Below are 15507 nucleotides of genomic sequence, written 5' to 3'. Positions count from 1 at the left end.
TCAGGACAGTGGTGGTGGGTTTGAAGAGGAGTTCTGTGAGGCTGTAACAGTTCCTGATGTGAAAATAGCTTTTGGAGTAATCAGAAGGTGACAAACCCCCTGGGCTCTATCTTCATGCATGTTTCTGGGTTTGCACAATTTGCCTGCTGTGCTTTTTTGATCTCTGTTCTTCAAAGGCATTCACAACTTATGAGGCTTTCCCAGGAAGAACATTGCTTGGCCAGCATCTCCAGCCAGTGTCCTTCTCTGCTTCCCAGTGTCGCTGCTCTGCATGTCCCTGTGTCCCTCTCCAGAGGGAGTGACTGAGGGGGTGAGCTGACCCTATCCCTGGACATGAAGATGTTCCCAATGCTGACGTGTGGGGCAGACGCTGCATACTGGGGGTTGCAGTGGTAGGTAACTTAGTCCTGGCATATCACCAGCTGCAGAAAGTCTTCAAATAAGAGGTATTCTCTTCAGCTATGAAAAGCTAAAGGAGAGGAAGGAGGAGGGAGCAATAATCATCTCCTGGAGCTGGGGGCTGCAGGCAAGGAGTTTGCAGACCGAGTGGCAGGGACACTTGGTAGAGTTGTGGGCTCCCAGCAGTGTTTCCTTGGGCAAAAGCATCGCCCTCTGTGCTCTGCCTGCCCGAGAGCTCTCCTGGTTGATCTCTGATGAACAGACAAGTTGAGCCTTGACTTGCGCTCCTCTCCACTCAGGCAGGAACCATGAGTGTTCCCCATGGCCTCTGTCTTGGGGGAATGCTTTGGGGAATGCAGGAATGTTCTTGTGAGGAGTACAAGGGAGAATTCAAGGATGCTCCCAGGTTGAGGGGGAATGAGGAATGTAGAGGTGTTCTAGGGGGGGTGCAGGGATGTTCCTGAGTTGAGAGGGGAAGGAGAAATGCAGGGATGCTTGGTGGAGATTCAGGAATGCTCTGGGGGATTTGGGGTTGTTCTAGGGAGCTGCAGGAATGCTCAGGGGTGCTCTGAGGGATGCAGGGATGCTCTGGGGGATGAAGGGATGCTGAGAGCCGGAGTGCCGGTCCCATCGGCCGCAAGGCAGCGCGGGGCTGCAGCCCCCGGCGGGGCGGGAATGTGGGGTGGGCCGGGGCGGGGCGGTAGCCCCGCGGAGAGGCGCGGAGCGGCGCGGGCCATGGAGAGCGGCGGGGCGCTGAACGGCTCCGCCACCGCCGCCGCCGGGCGCTTCACCGCCGCGGGCACGGCCGCGCTGGGAGCACTGATGGCTCTGCTGATCGCGGTCATCGTGGCCGGTAACGCGCTGGTGATGCTGGCGTTCGTGGCGGACTCCAGCCTGCGCACCCAGAACAACTTCTTCCTCCTCAACCTGGCTATCTCGGATTTCCTAGTAGGTAAAGTGCCGTCCCCGGACCGGACCGCACCGGAGGAAACTTAGCGGCGGGGCCGCCTCCTGCCCTCGGGGTTCCCAGCTCCTGTCCCGGCCCCGATACCTTCCGCTGGGGTCCTTCCCGACGTCCCGGCAGGTCCCGTGGGGGGCGGTGTGCGGGGTTCGTGCGGGGCGGGGGAAGGAGACGGATTCCCGCATCCCGATGGGAAATGACCGCTCCGGTTGCAGGTGCGTTCTGCATTCCCCTGTACGTGCCCTATGTGCTGACGGGGAGATGGATCTTCGGGAGGAGCCTCTGCAAACTCTGGCTGGTCGTTGATTACCTGCTCTGCACCTCTTCGGTCTTCAACATCGTCCTGATTAGCTATGACAGATTCCTCTCGGTGACAAGAGCGGTGAGTCCTGTCATGGCAGCTCCGGTGGGGGGGAATAGCTCTCATCCTGCTTTATTCTCCAGACTCTCTGCAATAATTAAAAGCTCTTTGAATCCTCCAGAAATGATGAATGTTTCAGCCTGGTGATGGAAAGCAATAATTATCCACAAATACATAATTCAGCTGTGGTTTCAGATTAGTATTTGTGGCATAATTAAATCATTTAATGTTCAGACCCCGTTGTGCAGGTGTTTGATCCCTTCCCTGATGACAGGGTAGCAGCATACAAGCCAGCCAGCGAGGTAAGCAGACCTACCACTAACTTGCAGAGACTTATTATCTCCAGGACAAATGACTGGATTGCAGCTGGGCTCCCAGCTTCTCCTTGGCTACCCAGGCAGTAGATTGCAGTACCAGCTTCAGCAGGGCACAGCCCTCAGCTCTTTGACTACGTGGTGAGATGAAAAAGCTCAGCCTTTCACAGGAGGTAGCGAGCAGTTCACAGGCAGACCAGATCCAGTGCTGTTTGCTTGCTCCCTGACTCCAGCTACAACACAGATTAGCTCCAATGCTCAGTGAGAGCCATAGGGAGATGCCTGCCTGGCCCAGGAGCTTGGTGCATGCCTCTCCTGGGAGGTACAGGGTGTACCTGGGGACACAAGCACGGGGTGCAGCAGAGCGCTGGGCTCCAGCTAAGGAAGTACATTTCCACTGAGCAGATGCCACCTTTTGGAGCTGCAATATGAGGGTTCTGAGTCTTCCCTGCAGGAGTGTGGTTTATCTAGCAATTGCTCCTGTCGCCTATGGCATATGAATTGGTTAGACTGCTGGGATATTGCCTAGCAACTTTACCAGGAATGCTAACAGTTCATTTGTGAAGAGCCTCAACCAGCTGGGGTGTGTGACCAGAGTTAAGAAAAGGTTTCCCCCATTGCAGGTCGCCTACAGAGCCCAGCAAGGCAACACCAAGCAGGCAGTTCTGAAGATGGTGATGGTGTGGGTATTGGCGTTCCTGCTTTATGGACCTGCCATTATCAGCTGGGAGTACATCTCAGGCCAGAGCACCATACCCACTGGCCAGTGCTACGCTGAGTTTTTCTACAACTGGTATTTTCTCATGACAGCCTCCACGCTGGAGTTTTTCACCCCCTTCATCAGTGTGATGTTTTTCAACCTGAGCATTTACCTGAACATACAGAAACGCACCAAACTACGCCTAGATATCTTCCATGAGGTGCACAACCAATCCTTCACCGAGGAGATGGAAACGAGCGCAGAAGCAAAGCTTTCTTTGAAATGCTGTAAGTGGGAGCAGAAGGAGCCAGCTGAAACCCTCGACCCCTCCAAGAGCAAAGCCAAAGCAGCAGCCTCCCCTACCAGCCTGGGTGCCAAAGCCCTGCTGTCAACAAGCTCTGAGAGCGCTGGGAAACCCAAGTGTTGCAACAAGAAGAGCTGTAAAAGCTCAGCATCCACTCTGTCCTTAGAGAAAGGGATGAAGGTCGTGTCCCAGAGCATGACCCAACGCTTCAGGCTCTCTAGAGACAAGAAAGTGGCTAAATCACTGGCAATCATAGTGGGCATTTTTGGGATATGCTGGGCACCGTACACTCTCCTGATGATCATCCGGGCTGGCTGCCACGGCCACTGCATCTCTGACATCTGGTACGAGACTTCCTTCTGGCTGCTGTGGATCAACTCGGCCGTCAACCCCGTCCTGTACCCGCTCTGCCACTACAGCTTCAGGAGGGCTTTTGTTAAGCTCCTTGACCACGTCAAGCGTTGACCTTCGACCCCTGAACCTTGACCTATGACCATTGACAATTTGCGCATTGCCAGTTAAACATTTACCTTTGACCTATCACCTTTTGACCCCAAACTTTGACCTGACGTTTGACCATTAAAATGCCGACTTCAGACCCTGACTTTCCACCCTTCAATCACTAGGTGTTGACCTTTGACCCACAACCTTTTGTCCTATGATCATTGAACCCTAGCTTTTGCTCTTTGAACCCCTGACTTTTTGACCCTTGCCCATGAAAAGCTGACTTTGATTCCTGACCGCCAAAACTCTGACCCCTGCACTTTGACCTATAGCCCCTTTGACTCCTGAACTTTGACCTTTCACCACTGATCATTAAATGTTGAGTCTTTGACCTTTTAGCCCTGAAACTCTATGCCTTAACTTTGACCTTTGACCCTTCATCACCAAATGGTGACCTTTGGCTCCTGAATTTTGACTTTTGACCTCCAAACCTTGACCGTTGCCCAGTAAACACTGACCTGTGACCTATGAACTTTAGGCTGTACCCTTTTGACCCCTGAACTTTGACATTAGCTGCAGGCACTGAAATCTCTGCCCTCCACTTGCAGATGCCACAGAAGAGTTCTGCTGCCACCTAGTCAGCCAGAACCGCGCCAGCATCTGGCTAACATAAAGACACAATCTGCGACATAAAAGCTATCAAACAGAAGCATGTAACCTAAACCTCCTGGACTACAGTCTACCTGTTTGCAGACCTGACTTTTTCCCTGTAAATGGGAGGGGTTTTTCCTTGCACTTTTGATATCACACGTATGTGATGATACAGAAAGAGAAGAATGAACCTCAGAAAGAAAACACTAATTTATCATTATTGCTACAGCAGCTATAGCTGTCATCTAGATCCCCGTGCATGTGGTGCAATGGATGTCCCTTCTGCTCCCCAAGAAGGGCCCAATCTCTGCCCTAAGGAGTTTACAGCCACTCAGAGGCATCAAGCATCCCGAAGCACCCTGCTGGCATTCCCTCCTTCCAAACTGATCTGATTTCTTTGTGTCCAGCCACACATTGACCAGTGCTCCCCAGCACATGGGGAGCTGTGCAGCAGGAGCAAGCCCAGCCTCTGTCCCCACAGGAGCCCCGAGGAAGAGGGCTGCTGCACCTACATGAAAGGTGCCAGCAGGTTATCAGCTTCTCCAGAGTCTCCTTCATGATCTCCCAAAGACATTTCAAAATCCCTTCTGCAGGATCCTAAAAATGCTCTCTTGGCAATGTGGTACCAAGGGAAGTGAATCTTGTGCTCCTTTTCAGTTAGTTTCAGACCTCACCGTTTTAGCAAGTTCCAGAACTCCTGCATGCTTCCTTTTAAAACACATCATTTGAACAGAGACCTGGTTGAGCTGAGCCAGGCAACACAGGCATCAATTTCTTTATTTTTAACACTTTAAAAGCAGTCAACTAATTCCACAGGCAGAGCACCACATTCCAGACCCCAGTGCTTTAGCCTCAGTCTTAACAGAAAGTCTTGTGTGTTTTATCTCTTCTTCCTACCTCATGCTTCATCACATTTGCCCATTTATCCTGTAACCTCTTTGGGAGGCAAAAGACTTCAACCACCCATCCCTGTTGGTACTGCTCAGTGACATAGTCATACAAATACATAATTAGTTGCCATAGAAAATCCTCATATGTAACAGTACCATACAGGAAGCTCAAGATCTTAAGCCTGAAAACCACATTTACAAATGGAAACCCAAATGCTGTAAAGTAGCACCCAAAAGCTTATGGTGTTGTGACCGCCATTTACACTTCACTGTTGTAAGCAAACTGCTTTTTGGCTGCTGCTAGGAATAAAAGAAAATGCTATCCAGCTTTCTCCCAGTGATATTTGTTGAGTATCGATCAGTATTGTGACCTGAAGTCGGGTTTAAAAGATGTTTTGTGTATGTGACATTTCAGTCTTGTGACACGTTCAGTCAGACCTTTATATATGGGTTAAAATATATCCTTTGAAGTGTAAGTGTACCAAGACTTGGCAGTCTGTACTGTCAAGCCTGCTTGTACCTTTCCTTGTGTCTTCTACCTTCCGAAAACTCCAATAAAGTATTTTTATACAAAGCCTGTCAAATATTTTATGGTAAACAGAGTGGAAATGATACAATCCCACTGAAGGCAAAACATCCATGGATTTGCCTGAGGAAACAGTTAAAGCCTATACTTTTTGCTGAAAAATAGCTCCTGAAACAGCTGAGTTCTCAGACCTCTGATGAGCAGATTCCTGACAGCTCTAAGGGAGTGATGAGTGCACAGCACTTAAACCTTTCCACCTTTTGTGCTTTACCAGAGCATGTTGCATGCAACTTAGATCTGGAAAGGCTACACCAACACCGACTCTTCCTGTGACTTACAAAATCCACTGACCTGCTGTCCTGGGTTCAGCAGTAGCAGTCATTTTTCTCCTTCTTGGTAGTTGGTGCAGTGCAGTGTTTTGACTTTCAGCCTGGGAACAGAGCTGAGAACAAGGATGTTTTGGTTTGGTCAAGGACTTTGTGAGCCTCATGCTCTGCCAGGGAGGAGGGGAAGCTGGGAGGAGGCAGACAGGACACCTGACCCAAGCTAGCCAAATAGGTATTCCATACCACAGCACGTCATGCCCAGGATGTAACTGAGAGTTACCCGGAAGGGCTGGGAGTGCAGGGCTGGAGGAGGCATTGGTCAGAGCTTGGTCGGGCTGGGGGGGGGGGGTGTTATTGGTCAGCTGGTGGTGAGATGTTGTATTCTCTTCCCTTGTTATTTCCTTTATCATTGTTATTACTGGTGGTGGCAGTAGTGATTTGTGTTATACCTTAGTTACTAAACTGTTCTTATCTCAACCCGTGGGAGTTGCATTCCTTTCGATTCTCCTCTCTGTCCCTCCAGGAGAAGGGCGGGGAGTGAGTGAACGAGCCCTCTGCCTGGTTTTAAATCACGACACCTGCCTACAAATGACAAAGTCATAATGTGAACAAGGTCCCAGTTTCCAGCTGTGGTTCTCTTCACTTGGTCATAAAGTAGGACCAGATAGTTCAGCCTGATGCAAAGGAAAGCTACTGACTGTGTTCCACCTTAACTAAAAGGTAGAGAAATTGTTGTCTTTCTATTTTATTTCTTTTTTAATCTGGTGTTAAACAATGGTCCCCTACTTCATGTTCTAGAAAAACAATTTTGTTTTCTTCTTTTAATGACTCTCCTGTTTGACCTTTGCTAGATCAATGGAAGGTGTTTGAAATACAGTAGAGGCCAAAGAAGTGTAAAAATGATAGTGAATTGGTTGCAAAATAGGCTCCATTTCATATGCGGTCTTCCATCATTCAAAGAGCCAGCTTTCTCCAGTGGGAGATTTTATCAGCTTCTGAAGTCATACCCACGACACCTGCTCCTGTAACCACAGTCTTTTGCCCCTAATGACACAAAAGCCTGTTTCTTGTGCCTTCAGAGCACATATCTCTTTGACATTTCTGCTCACCAGTCCTCAGCACGATTGCAAATAAATGTTGGTTGCTACTCATGGCCACCAGTATTCTGATGCTACAGGTAACTACTGAAAAGGCAGAACAGGTACCAGTTGTTTAATAAAGCTGGATAGGATTGCAGGATAATGCAAGGGGGATTCCCTCCCTTCTCCCCTTCTGGGGAGATTGTTTTCTCACATAAATACCCCAAAACATAACCAAAAGCCCAGGAATCTCATTAGCACAGACACTTCCGCTACTTAGAGAGACAGAAAACTAAACAGGAAAAATAAACGTTCATCTAAGGAAACTCTTGCTGCTTGCTGTGGTTACCAGCTGAATCTCTGACAGACCAGACCTGAGAATACCTTCCAGTCCCCAGGTTTGTTAGCTCCGACTAAACAAATGAATGAACAAAGTACTGATCAGTCTTTCCTATACAAGACATTTGCCTGAGCAGGGACAGGTAATTGGGCTTAACAGGAGAATAAACCAGGAAGATGCAGAAGGGGTGGTTTGGGCTTTCTTATTTCCTCCACATTCCAGTACCTGTCAAGAACACAATGACGTTACTGCACAAGAAGACCAGAGCCAAGCACAAGGGACCATGTACCAAGTTACTTTAGTAGGCTTTTTTCCCCCCCCTCTTTCTATAGAAAGATTCTTATAGAATCATCAGATCAGTTAGGTTGGAAATGATCCTTAAGATCATCAAGTCCAACCTTTGCAAAGCACATTAATATTCCTGCCTCCAGAACTGGTTTTCCTGCACATGATGGGCTGAGCCAGCAGATGCTTAAAAAAAGAGTTTCAACTGTTTGAGCCCTGAACATGCCTTTTTTCCAGTAGCCTGAGCCTCCCATCTCAAATTCTTAGCTTATGATGAAGCATTTACGTACTGAAAGCAAACAACAGGTTTTCCTCTACATCCATTAGCAGTAACTTTATTCAAAAGTGGTAAGACCAGCTTTGAATGTCAAGGTGACATTGCAAGTACACAGACTAGAAATTCCTTTCTTTTACATGTTCACACAGTCAATAAGCTGAAGTTGGAAGCAAAATACCCAGTTTTAAGAGCCTCACAACATTCATAATATTCACAGAGAGATGCTGGAGGCTGGTTTTGCTTTCAGTGATGCATAAGACCAGGCTGTACCTGTACTGATGTTCACATGCCATCCACACAAGCACCATGCTTCCCTAGAGTCCCACTAGTGACAGCAATATATTTCTGTATAATTTAAAGTCCTAATGGTACTTGCCTCTGAGCTTTCAGAATGTGCTTTCAGTCTTAAAGTCCTTTCCCAAAAAGTGAAGAAATGGATACGTGAGCTTTTTACACAGTATTTTTATGGTCTCTGACCTCCATATGGGCAGAATTACCTCAACTTGCCTGAAAGTAATTTTATTCATCGGAGCTTTTGCAGGGAACATACTTCTATTCCTTCCTGAAATAGGAGCTTTTGCCTTGCCAAATAAAGAAGAAAAATAACTACTTATGCCTGGACATGAGGTCAGGCCAGAGCCTGGGTTTCATACTGAAAATGTTATGAGCTGGTTTGAAGTTTCAGAGTAGTTGATGACTAATTCAAATATGCTTAGAAGACTATTTGAATTCCACTGATTTTTAGTGTTCAGAATATAAATGTCTATATGCATTTGGAAGAGGCAGGGACTGGGGAGCTTCTAGGCATAATCAAGTTATGAGATGTGAAAATGCATTACTGTTAGACGAGGTGGCATTCTTGGCAACTAGCATATGTATATTTTTTGATAACATACCTGCTAAAAAATGCCTCATTCCTATTGCCCAGACATACACCAAGCAGGCAGGACCTGTTCTCAAAACTCATGGAAGAAGACTTGCTGTAATTATGAATACGCATCTAATATCTGTGGAAGCACATAGGCTTCCACGCAGAGAAGAACCCAGCTATTGCCAGGGAGAAGTATGCAATTTATGCAGGAGTGAAGATAAACAATGTTCCTGCAGCTGTAAATTGTACCCAGGAGCTTTTTAAAGAAAGAGGCTTGTGATTTCCCACAAGACCTGTGCAGAGGTGATGCCAGTTCGCTCCTCTTCATACAGACCCACGCTCCATTAACTCAGAGGATGTAAAGGCCACCAAAACGAGGTCTGTGGTCCCTTCACTGAGCACCATCTGCGTATCAATAAGCTATCAAAGAACATTTTTCAGCACAGCTATAGTAATGCTTCCTCCCTAATCACCAGTAATGAGAGATCTCTTTACACACATAGAGGGACTTTGCTCCCACAGCCTCTTTCAGTGCCCTTCCTCAATTACCATGCCTTAGTTTTCTCTCCAACCTGCAGTTATATAAATTGCTCCATTGTTTCAGAGTCATCACTGAAGCTTCATTAGCTCAAGTAGGAAGCTAGAGATGAAGAGAGAACACAAGAAGGAGCTTTTGTTGAAAAACACCTGTCTGGGATAATTCATGGATTTGCCAAGAGGGATGGGTTTAGAAATCAGGAAGATATGATTATATTTTGATTTGAAAGAATACTGATGGGTTTTATTCCACAGTTGTAAATCAACATTCATTTTCATAGCAGAATTAGGATGGAAAGACAATAATATCCTTGCTAGAAGGAAGTTTAACAACATGATTTTGATGAGGGAGGATTAATTTTTCATAACCCCAGCTCCCATGCAGTGACACCAGCACAACTTTGCAGTACAGACCTGGTCTTGAAAGAGAAGAACTCACTCTGCAAATGGATGAGACACAATAAGGAGCATTATTATCCTTACTTCTGATGGGGGAATTGCAGACAAGAACAAAACCACTTTGCTAACTGCCCTGGCTGAGTGCCACAAAAGGGAAAAGCTCTCTTGATTTCTAACGTCACAGAGCTAGTCTCATGCAAGATGTCACTGATGCCCTTGTGGATAGCAGGGAGCTCACAGCACTTCTGTATTCCCTTAACTTTGACTTAAATCTCCTTCTTCCCTCCTTACACACTGTACTTTTCTGTCAATACAGTTGTATTTGCAGAATTAAGGGGTTTTGTAAAGTAACTAGGAATTCTGCAGCGTAAGAGGCATTGTCTATAACCTGGTGCTATGAAATTATAATCGGCATTCATTTCAGCAAATCCACTGCTACCTGGAAGAGGAAGACTTGCACACACCCCTCAAAGGTAAGAACGCCCTGATCTGTCCCTAAACCTCTTGTTGTGAGCTCAGGAATGCTGATGACTCATTGTATCACCACAATTTTTACTGCTATAGTCTAGGATGCATAAGCATTACTTATTACTAGGTATTTACAAGCCCCCCATTTTTACTCCATAATTTACAAGCTTCCTGCACAGTCTGGGTACAAAAGGGAACTATTATTTAATCTAATTAACAAACATTAGAGGTAGAGCTACACATGCACCTTTGTGGGGGAACAACACTGTTATTTTCCCATTTGTACAATTCTACAACCTGAAATGGCTTTTTAAGTGAGTCAGATGCACCAAGCCAGACTTTCTGTTGTGTTGTAAAGGCTTTTCTTGTACATCAAACACTTGGCAACAACTCCTAGGACCTCCTGCCATAGCATGCAATGATTATACATGAAGGATGGCAAGGAAAGGGTAGGTAGGGTGGTATGTCCTACAAATAGCACTCCTGTATCCCTCCTGTGCATGTAAATGCATAACTCATGATAAAAATAGTGTTTATAGGCAGACTGTGCCCACAACTGAGGAGTATGCTCTTTCAAGCACAAAAATGCACCTGACCTTTGAATGATTTTAAACCCAGTATCCTAGGATTTAGCAACACAATTAACACTGAAGAAAACTGACTGTGAAGCAGTTCATGATCTCACTCAAAGTATCTCTGAGCGCTCACAAACAACAGTTCTCTCTAGAAGAGAAGTGACAGCTCCCGCAAGTGTTTTAGCTGGCAAGTGACAGCTTACACACAGCTTCAGTCATTAGAAGCTGTTTATTTAACAACAATGGGAGTTACATACATAATTCCTTGAACATGAGGTTGCCCGTACACCCTGCAGTGATCATCAATTGATGGTGCATTGACAAGGCAGAGCAATTACCCTCCATTATGAAAATAATTTATACTCTGAGAAGCACAAATTTAACAGACCATTACAGCTAAAGTGCTCCAATACAGTTTGTATTCAAAATACACTGGGGTAAAATAATATGGATAATACCTGCATGAAGCTCACATGAAGTGCTCTGAGAACCAGGAATTAGGCTGTTATTCAAGAGCTTCCATGAACATTATAAGGAAGACCATCCTTTGTTGCTGCTGTTACTACTTTTAATCAAACGAAGGCTGCAAAGTATTTTACAGAACTATGTAGACAAAAGAATGCAGATAGATAGTAAAAAAAGGAAAGACTGAAGCCAAACAAGCATGGATGTCTGTCATTGCGAGAATATAGCAACAAGGTAAATACAAATAATTTCAATTAAAATAGTTAGTATTGAAGCTTAACCTGATCTGCCCAGAAACCAACCATGTCCTATGCTGCATCCCAAGAGCATGAGCAGGTCAAGGGAGGGGATTCTGCCCCTTTGCTGTGCTCTGGGGGGACCCCCCCCTGCAGTCCTGATCCAGCTCTGGGGCAACAGCACAAGAGGGACGTGGAGCTGTTGGAGCAAGTCCAGAGGAGGCCATGGAGCTGCTGTGAGGGCTGGAGCAGCTCTGCTCTGGAACCAGGCTGAAAGACCTGGGCTGGGTCAGCCTGGAGAAGAGAAGGCTCCTTAAGGGGAGACCTGAGAGCAGCTCCAGTGCCTAAAGGAGCTACAGGAAACCTGGAGAGGGGCTTTGGACAAGGGCCTGTAGGGACAGGACAAGGGGAATGGTTTTAACTTGCCAGAGGGGAGACTGAGATGAGCTCTTAGGCAGAAGCTCCTCCCTGTGAGGGTGCTGAGGCGCTGGCACAGGGTGCCCAGAGAAGCTGTGGCTGCTCCATCCCTGGCAGTGTTCAAGGCCAGGCTGGATGGGGCTTGGAGCAAGCTGCTCCAGTGGAAGGTGTCCCTGCCCATGGCAGGGGTTGGAACTGGATGAGCTTTAAGGTCCCTTCCAGCTCAAACCAGGCTGGGATTGTAAAACCTCAGCAGAGGACAAAAATGCTGAACAAATCCCTTATGAAGTTCTCACTGAGAATAACTCAGGAGACTGAAGTAAGCAGAACTGTTTGTCTATTTCACAAAGGTAAAGAGCTGAAATCCCTCAGAACCTCCTTCTCAGAAATCCCACATGCCTTTTACCTCTGCTATAAAGTGATCACCTCAAGAAGGGTTTCCAGGAACATGGGTCTTATAATAATTTCCTTTGAAAAAACTAGAAATACAACCTTCCTTCTTTCCTCTGTCGAGATGCTGCCCCAGCTGAAGTACTGAACAGAAGACCAAGAACTGGGAAATCAACTATTTATGGTTATTATGATCAACTCAATAACAATGTCTTCACTCAGCAATTAATTCCCATTCCCAATTAATGAGTACCATCACTGTGCACCTCTTCAGCAGAGTGCCTTTCAATCACCATTTGGAAATAGGAGCAGTTGCTAATCAATATTAATCACAACTGTGGCATGACAAACCCTCAAATCAGCAAGTAAAACAACAGCAGAATTGCCTCCTCCACACCAAAGCAACACAAACCCCAGTTAGCCTAAATGCTACTTGTACAACAATCTCTGATGAGGTAGCTGTGTGCTGGCAGGATCTACCAAACTGCCTCAGAAAAGCAGACACATCAACTAGCAAAGACAAGAACAAGCATGAAATGTTTCCTGAGAAAATCCAAACAAGTTCCCTTATTTATTCAGTCACATTTATGACCCTCTGCAATTATTTTCTCCATTAATAGATAAGCACTCAGCCTTTACCAGCATGAAAGTGGGAATACAGCTATTTTTGAGCCTGACTATTCACTAAAAGCAGATTTCCAACTGCGCACTCATTCATCAACCTGGTTAGTTAAATGTAGGATTGGGTTTGTTCCAGACTAAATACATTAGGAAATTAACTTCTGCAGCACTAACTTAATTTAGTCTTAATATTCCATTCTAGAACTGCTCTGTGTTGATCACTTTCATCTGCCACTTCAGCACATTTAGGAAGCATTTAAACATCCCTATCTTCAGAGCATTTAATGAGTGATCATCATTTATATGGATTAGTAACACCAGTTAATAAACTGCACACATTTCGTATGACAATTTGGTATTTGTCTACAAATCCAGTTTTATTTACTGTGAAATAAATCCTAAACACCTTCCAGAAAAAAAAAACATTAAATTCAAAATTCCTGAAATCCAGTGGGATGTGGCTTTTCCAGCCTGGCGAGATCTGGACCTCACTCTGTGATTCAGTTTCGGCCAGTGAAAGAAGGTGAATAAAAGTAACAGAAGGCACAGTGTGTTAAAAAAAAAACAAATTAAAAAGAAGGTAGGATGTAAAACACATTTTCACCCCTCAAAGCCATTTTCCTAATGGTGATAAATTAGTTAATGAAGCTTGAAAATGTCTGTTGAGATAGAAACAGCAATGACTTTGCTTAGCAAAATAAAATACATGTTTTTACACCTACAGTTCCAGGGGCCATAAGGACCTCACATGGCTGGAATGGGACTTAACCCATCACACTCCAAACCCACAGCTTCACAGAATCACAGACTGGTTTGGGTTGGAAGGGACCTGAAAGCTCATCCAGTTCCAACCACCTGCACAGGCAGGGACACCTTCCACTAGAGCAACTTGCTCCAAGCCCCTGTGTCCAACCTGGCCTTGAACACTGCCAGGCACTGAAGTTACTGAATGCTACCAGGTTTTGTTTTCCTGTCCCAGTAATTGCTGCACAACGCTTTTAAACTTCCATTCCATGTCTGCTGTGGGGGTGGGTAAGTGAATAAAATAACCATTTTCTAAAATAATGCAGTAAAAAATTACTGATTTAATACAATGACCTTTACCAGGTTCTTTTTTAAATGTGATAAATGTGTGTCCTGTCTGGACAAAGCAAAGTAGCTGCCCAAACATATCTCCCTGATTTGTAACAGAGGAAAGCAACAGGAAATGAATAGCCACAAACCAGTATGATTTCATGAATAAGATAATCAAAATATGGATACTTCATCCGTAATATCACAGATGTCTTCTTGACAACCAGTGTTTTAGCAATTACATTGCCTCATGCAAATGCTTTTCTTCATAAGCATTTTCCACTTTTAGTGGAAGATTAATTTCTCTACATTTAGACAGTGAATATCCAAGTTCCGTCAATGGCTGATTAGTGTGTGTACAAAGGATGTGCGGGGTAGGGATTCACATGCCTTGGGAAAACAGTGATGCTCCAATCTCAATGGTAGCTAAGCACCAAGGAACTGAATGTCAAGGTTCAAATGAGAAATATTTAAAGCTTAGCCCAAGCTTTTCCACATGCTGAAACTGATCCCAAGCCATAGATGTTTTGTAAAACATTGACTCTTACCTCCACATTAATTATCAATTTCTCCAGTTACAGAGACAAAAAAAGGCACCAAAGATTTCAATAACAAAAGATAATTTGTTCTGCAGTTAGTTCTAGTCCTGATTTTCACTCTGTGCTAATAAGCCTGGATCTAAGTGCATTTCTAAAGTGTGCATTTTAAAAGGTGATTTTGTCTGTATAAAACATTTTCAGCATACATGAATAAGCACAAGGCTCTTCATGGTTTGTGCCTTATTTTACCCAGTAATCACAACATCAAATAACAGCATTTGAACATACTGCAATGCTGCTTTCAGGTTAAAAAACTCCCAACAACCTGGGCCTTGGTCACCACTGCATTATGCCAGAGTCACTTCAATCAAAATTAATGGAATGTTACCAGAATAAAAGGGATTGTAACAAAGTAACCAGCCACAGCCATTACCTCTTACTGAAATTCAGCATGCAAGCTTGAGTTTGTTATTAAACCATGATTATATGGTGTAGTAGTATGGATGGTCTTTTCAGAAAGACTAAACTCATCATTCTGGAGATACACCTGTAATACAAAATACTTACACCCTGGTGATATGACAGTATAGCAATGAGCAAAGAACAGAGCCTAACGAAGGAATGCACACTTCAAGGAGTCAAAGTGAGGTTTCATATAAACAAGGGCAGAGAAAAAAAAACCTCTACAACCCTGTTGTTAAGGAATCAGATATTGTTAAGGCCTCCTTGGACCGTTCTATTTTCATCAGGAAAGAGGAGATGAAAAATTATTCTCAGGGGTAAAATCAAGGACAAACACAATCTCAATATTAAAACAAGACTGACAAAAATCTCTGTGCCTTTGTCCTGCCAGCTCTGTTTTATGCCTCAGAAAAATGAGCACATACAACATCATAAATTTCAGAACTGCACAGAGAAATATCAGAAGCGCAGCCTGAAAGCAGATTTGTTCATTATCAAGAGCTGCAGAATCATCCCTTATCGTTACTGGCACACATTTGTAACCTCCCCTCCAAATATTAAAAACTCCAGTCTTTGCAGACCTCTGCAGTGCTGGC

The 15507-nt window shown here is 45.0% G+C and overlaps 1 protein-coding gene across 1 annotated transcript; it reads left to right on the top strand.

The window, feature by feature from the left end:
• The first annotated feature begins 1101 nt into the window (after positions 1–1101).
• On the top strand, positions 1102–3504 carry HRH3 (histamine receptor H3). The gene is made up of 3 exons (XM_057400812.1): positions 1102–1351; positions 1576–1742; positions 2659–3504. Exons 1-3 carry the CDS (start codon positions 1135–1137, stop codon positions 3502–3504), a joined length of 1230 nt encoding a protein of 409 aa, XP_057256795.1. The 5' UTR covers positions 1102–1134.
• Positions 3505–15507: the final 12003 nt, after the last annotated feature.

This window comes from Pezoporus wallicus, unplaced genomic scaffold (assembly GCF_028554395.1).
Source record: "Pezoporus wallicus isolate ANWC-B61680 ecotype Strahan unplaced genomic scaffold, APGP_CSIRO_Pwel_v1 contig_11133, whole genome shotgun sequence".
Classification (NCBI taxonomy): Eukaryota; Metazoa; Chordata; class Aves; order Psittaciformes; family Psittacidae; genus Pezoporus; species Pezoporus wallicus.
The sequence above is the reverse complement of the archived record's forward strand: the minus strand, read 5'-3'. Positions and strand labels throughout refer to the sequence as shown.